General features: G+C 55.9%; 1 protein-coding gene across 1 annotated transcript; it reads left to right on the top strand.

The window, feature by feature from the left end:
• The first annotated feature begins 2,181 nt into the window (after positions 1-2,181).
• LOC112407558 (calmodulin-like) lies at positions 2,182-5,194 on the top strand. Its single transcript, XM_024756894.1, has one exon. The coding sequence runs from the start codon at positions 4,771-4,773 to the stop codon at positions 5,191-5,193; it is 423 nt and encodes a 140-aa protein (XP_024612662.1). The 5' UTR covers positions 2,182-4,770; the 3' UTR covers position 5,194.
• The last annotated feature ends 63 nt before the right edge of the window (positions 5,195-5,257 follow it).

Genomic DNA, 5,257 nt, shown 5'->3' with positions numbered 1-5,257 from the left:
ATGGGTGAAGGCGGGGGTGGGGGGGAGGGCTTGGTGCCACACGTAGCCTGTGTCGTCAACTGTGTGGTCCCAGCATCCCAGGGAGAACCAAGATCCAGTCCTGGCTCCGAGAGCCACCAACAGAAAGCCCTCCGTGTGCCCGCCTGGGGACACTGAGACAGGAGGGGTGAGCTCAGTGCAGGGTCTGTGTGGGGACCTGGCATCCCACCTCCAATACCCCTTCCATCCTCCATTTCCTCACCCAGACCACAGGCTTCGTGTCTGATCTGAGTTCTTGGGAGAGAAGGGACTAAAAGCTGGAATCGCTATTTTCGCTAGTGGGGCGCTAGCAGAACCAACATTTGTGCGGTCTCTGTAACCAATTGGATGGAGGAGAGACGGGCCTCCTGGCACCTGGGAAAGCTGGCTGCTCTGTGGTCAGCTCTGGAGAGCATCCCCGGGCCTGGGCAGCCCCTGACCCCTAGACCTGATGGCGTGAAGGCCAAGGCAACCTTTCGGAGGGAAGCCTCGGGAGAGAAGACCCTGGGCGGGCACTGTTTTCATTCCAGAAAGGACATGGGTGATGCATGACACGTGAAGTGCTGGGGAAGGGGAGGGTGCTCTGGGTTGGGGGCGAGCTCTTCATGGTGGCCAGTAAGAGAAAGGGCCCCCCAGGCTGTGCCCCAATCCACCCAACACCTTACTAAAAATGAAACAGGGTATTCCAAAACTGTGGCTTCTAGATACAAATAAAGTCCACTTGGAGGAAGGAATTGCAAATTGCAAGTGGTGTAGCTTGAGGAAACAAACAAAAAACTGTGAACCCAATATTTAGAACTGGTTTGGAGCACTTTTCACTGTAAATGATAACAGCTTAGAATATACTCCAAGGGAAATGAGCCAGTATAAATGACAGGCTCTACGAACAAGAAAAAAAGAGAGAATCACATAACAGCAAACACCTGCCTTTTCTGATCCTGCCCGCTGTGGAATCAAGCAGAAGAGTCAAGCCAGGATCTGGGGGAGGGCGTGGAGAGCAGGACAAGGAGAACTCCTGCCAGAACAGAACAGAAGGATGTTAAAATTATAATAAAACGGAGGACCAAGGAAGGAGAAAAAGCTCCACTCTCTTTTCAAGATGCCAGAAAGTGGTCAGGCATGCTTTTAAAAAGTGAAGAAAGCTATGAAAGGAGAGTTAAAGGCTAGAGATCTTCAAAACACCTGCATTGTTTCCACCTGTTCAGCAAGCACAGCCATTACTAACACGGGTGAAGAAATTGGAATAAAATTAGGGGAAAAACCTCAAGTTCAAAGGAATCTGCGGAGCCAGAGACGAGAGTCTCAAGATAGAGAGGAGGTCAAGCTAGAATCAGAGGGCAGCTTGTCACACAATGTTCCGGAAGATAGGAGAACGATGGTAGACTTAATGAATACTGACGGCTGCAGGTGATGCTGAAAGGATACTGCAGAATGATGGCGTTCTCGGTAAAATTCTTTCTAAGGGCTTCATAGAGAAGTCCTGAGAACCGCCTGTGTACCAAATCCACTGACCCAGTTAGCTAATTTAAAATGTAAAACTGACTCGAATCGGGTAACCAGGATCATCTGGGCTGTGCCGCCCAGCCAGGTACTTGGTGAGAGGCAGAGAGCGGGGATTGAAACACGTCTCCTTCAGGCTCGTCTGTGGTCTTACCATCAATCCACAGCCCCCGCCCTTCTGCCACAGCAAAGCCAGGTCCCCGAGCAGAGCTGTGCCCGTGCTTTGCCACAGTTCATGCAGCCAGGTGTTGATAGAGTGGTCGAGCCTGGCTGTCAGCTCTCACCAGGGCTCCAAAGGCTGCAGGGGCAGAGCCTGGTTGTCCTCAGCGGCTGGCATGTGAAGGTCGGTTATTTCTAGCTGAGCTGTGCCGTGATGCGTGATGCGTGATGCGGGACAGAAGGGGTTGGGCTCTGCAGTCAGGCAAACCCAGATGCAAATTCCCGGCTCTTCCATGAACCTGTTTTGTGACTTCTCTGAGCCTCAGTTGCTTCAGCTGGAACATAAGAATAAACAGTGAGGACAAGATGAGATCACCCTTTAGAGCCCTTTGCATGGCACCTGGCACACAGGAGCTCAGGTGTGAATATGAACGTCACCCTCTCCCCCAGATAAATGGGGCAGAGGCATAGGCGTGGCTCTACCAGGTTAGGCAATGAGGTGTTGACAGGCGGGGATGGATGTCCAAGGAAAGGGTAAAGCTGGTGACAACTGACATCACTGAACACAGATGCAAAAGGTCCTCATCAACCCATCACCGAGCGGGGCAGGAGTACCAGGGGCCGTGTTGTATCGTGTACAGAGCTCTTCCTCACTGTCGACCAGTTAAAGCTGATACGAGGCTCCAGAGCAGGAAAGAGCAATTTCCCTAAAGAAAGAAGCAGTACGAGAAACACATTCTGTTTCTAGGAAACTTGGTTGGCTGGACAGGATTGTGGCAGAGAGACCACAGCTATGGTGGCATAGAAAGGGCTCCTAGGGTCTTATGAGGGAGAACAGAAAGGAGACACACCAGCTGTGTAGATAAGACAAAAGCCTCAGGGCCACTTCTTAGAATGTAAAAGAGTTAAGAGTTCCGAGAGGAGGTGGGTGTAGGAGTGAATCCCATCAGAGGAAAGAGAAGGCTCAGATTCGAGTTAGGGGAGAGAGGTAAAGGGCGTCTGGATTGGTGAGACCGTGAACCACGGCAGTTGGGAAAATTGCAGTGATGGATAATCATTGCAAATATGTAGATGGTTTTAATAATTAAACGTCTGTCCAAGAAGAGACCTGGAAACGTATCTGTGGCTTATGTACAGGCTTTGGAAGCAAGATGCTCAAGGGACCCAGGGCGGTGGTACTCAGACGCAGGCTAACAATAAGGGTGGGTGAGCTCGGGAACCATGAGGTGGCTGGTGGGAAACAGGACCCGACATCTACCACAGGGGAAGCGAAGTTACCTGCCCCAAGCTTGTGGGGAGCCAGCCCCGTACCCACAGCTTCCTGGGTCCAAAGGCAGTGATCAGCCACCTGCTTTGTGGCCTCGGTGGGAGCCCTGTGTTCAGGGTACGGGCCCAGCAGGGCTCCTGGGAGGGCAGCCCAATCACCCCCCATCTCTACTGCCCCTGAAGAAGGGCGCAGAGCCAGGGTTAGTCTCCCGGGATGACAGCGACTCCCACACAGTGTCCTCTCTCGCTTCCCGGGGTGGATCTCCCTGGGCAAGGGCAGGGCAGGGCCGTCCCTGGGGAGACTGGCACAGGGGGAGGGACGGGCAGGTCCCTGCAAGTCGGGGGAGCCAGAGGAGCCTCCAAGACCTGTCCTGCAGGTTCCTCGGTGTTTCACCCACAAAACCCAAACAGCAGTGGACACGCTGGCGTGTATTCCTGGGTCAGGGCCCTGGAAAGCTGAAGCCACCTGCCCTCGCGCTGGCTCTGGAGGCCTGCACACCTCCCACCAACACACACTCTTGCACACACGTCACTCTCACACAGACACACGGCTACTGCACGTGAAGGCTCTTCCGCCCCAAGGGCTCACCCAGCCGCCCTGGAGGGGGTCACCCGTCCTGTCACAGCTGCAGGGGACTCAACATCCTCCAGGAAGGGGATGCCCCTCCTCCTGCAGGGTCCCCACGGCCCGAGCTCTTGATCTAAACTCTGCTACGCAGAGCAGTGAGCAGAGATGAAACAGGTAAGACCGGGGGTCCAGGGAGTTTCCTAAATGGGTTTCTGTGCTTGGGGCTGACTTAGTAAACCCACGAGCCAGGCCAAGTTCACAGCTTCAGCCACCCGATTCTACATCCTCCTACCCCCTCGCATCTTCAGGGGCTGCCTACTCCAGCCCAGTGCTTTCCAGTCTTCCCGCAGCTCCCAGGCAGGACCCCTCTGAGATCGTAAATGAAGGGTCCCCTCCTTCCTGGTGTCTCTGTAGAGAACCCTGGTCTTAATAGAACGGAATAAGAGAAACTGGGGAGCTAGAGGAGGAGTATTCTACAGGGACAGGAAGCCTTCTCCTCAGCTCTGAAATCACACTTTGAACATTCAGTTAATAAACAAGTCTCAGCGCCACCTGTGCACCAGGCTCTGCGTGCAACTGGCTCCCCGCTTTCCCGAAGCAAAAAGGCAGGCAGCCGCATCCCCGCCTAAGGATCTGCCAGCCACGCTGGGCTGGAGAGTGATGACGCCCGCAGTGCCATTCTGGGAGAATCCCACTCCATTCTACCACCATCTGCCCTCCACCAGCCCCGCCCCATGGGATGAGAGCTGGCCAGCAGCCCCGAGAGAGCACAGGAACGCTGGACACAGCCCTTCCACTCCTCCAGTGTCTGCCATGTCCACTGAGGGAGGCTCCTCTCCCCTTCCCACCCGTCTCTAAAATTGGGAAAGCCCTCTTGAGCCCCCCTCCCCAGCTTGGCCAGGGTCCCTGTGAGAGTCACATGGGCAAAAGCCTCTGGGGTGCCGTGGTTGGCCATCGGGAGTAGGTGAGGCCCGGGGTGCCTGCCACCTCTCCTGGGCAGACCGGCCGCTCCAGTTCCTGCATTTCTCTGCTGTCCCTCCCTAGGAGGAGGATTTCACCCTAGGACGTGGGGTGGGGAGGGAGTCTTCTTGCTCCCTTTGCTTGGATTTTCAGAAAAGGAGGGGTTCCCATCCTGTGGCAAGGCTGCTGCTGGAGCTCTGCCCTCATGCCGACACAGCCTCGGTCCCGCCGCTTGTCCCAGCTCTGACGTGAGCCCCTTGGGCGGGTTGGCAGCAAGCTCCATAGAAGGTGCGAGAGACATGGCTGAGCAGCTGTCCGAAGAGCAGGTGGCCGAGTTCATGGAGGCCTTCCACAGATTCGACAAGGACAAAGACAGTGCCATCAACACCCAGGAGCTGGGCCTGAACCCGTCAGAGGCCACGCTGAAGGGGTTCATCGCCAGGGACGATGCGGACGGGGATGGTGTCATCAGCTCCCAGGAGTTCCTGGCAGTGATAGCCAAGGGGGTTCAGGCCCGGGCCAGAGCGGATGACCTGAGAACAGCCTTCCACGCCTTCGACCTGGATGGCGACGGCCACATCAGCATGGATGAGCTCAAGCAGGCCATGGCCCAGCTGGAGGTGTCCCAGGAGGAGTTGGACATCATGATCCGGGAAGCTGACATGGACCGGGACGGGCAGGTGAGCTACGAGGAGTTCGTGCACGTCCTCATGCTGAAGTGAAACCTCCCGACCGCCGCCCCCTCCTGCCTGACGCCAGGCCTGCTGCGGGGTCCGCCCCGGCTTC

This window comes from Neophocaena asiaeorientalis, unplaced genomic scaffold (assembly GCF_003031525.2).
Source record: "Neophocaena asiaeorientalis asiaeorientalis breed wild unplaced genomic scaffold, Neophocaena_asiaeorientalis_V1.1 scaffold278, whole genome shotgun sequence".
Lineage (NCBI taxonomy): Eukaryota > Metazoa > Chordata > Mammalia > Artiodactyla > Phocoenidae > Neophocaena > Neophocaena asiaeorientalis.
Note: the sequence above shows the minus strand (reverse complement) of the source record. Positions and strands in the feature narration are given on the sequence as shown.

Excerpts from the sequence above, each read along its gene's own strand:
- LOC112407558 (XM_024756894.1), top strand. The coding sequence starts at position 4,771 with ATGGCTGAGCAGCTGTCCGAAGAGCAGGTGGCCGAGTTCATGGAGGCC.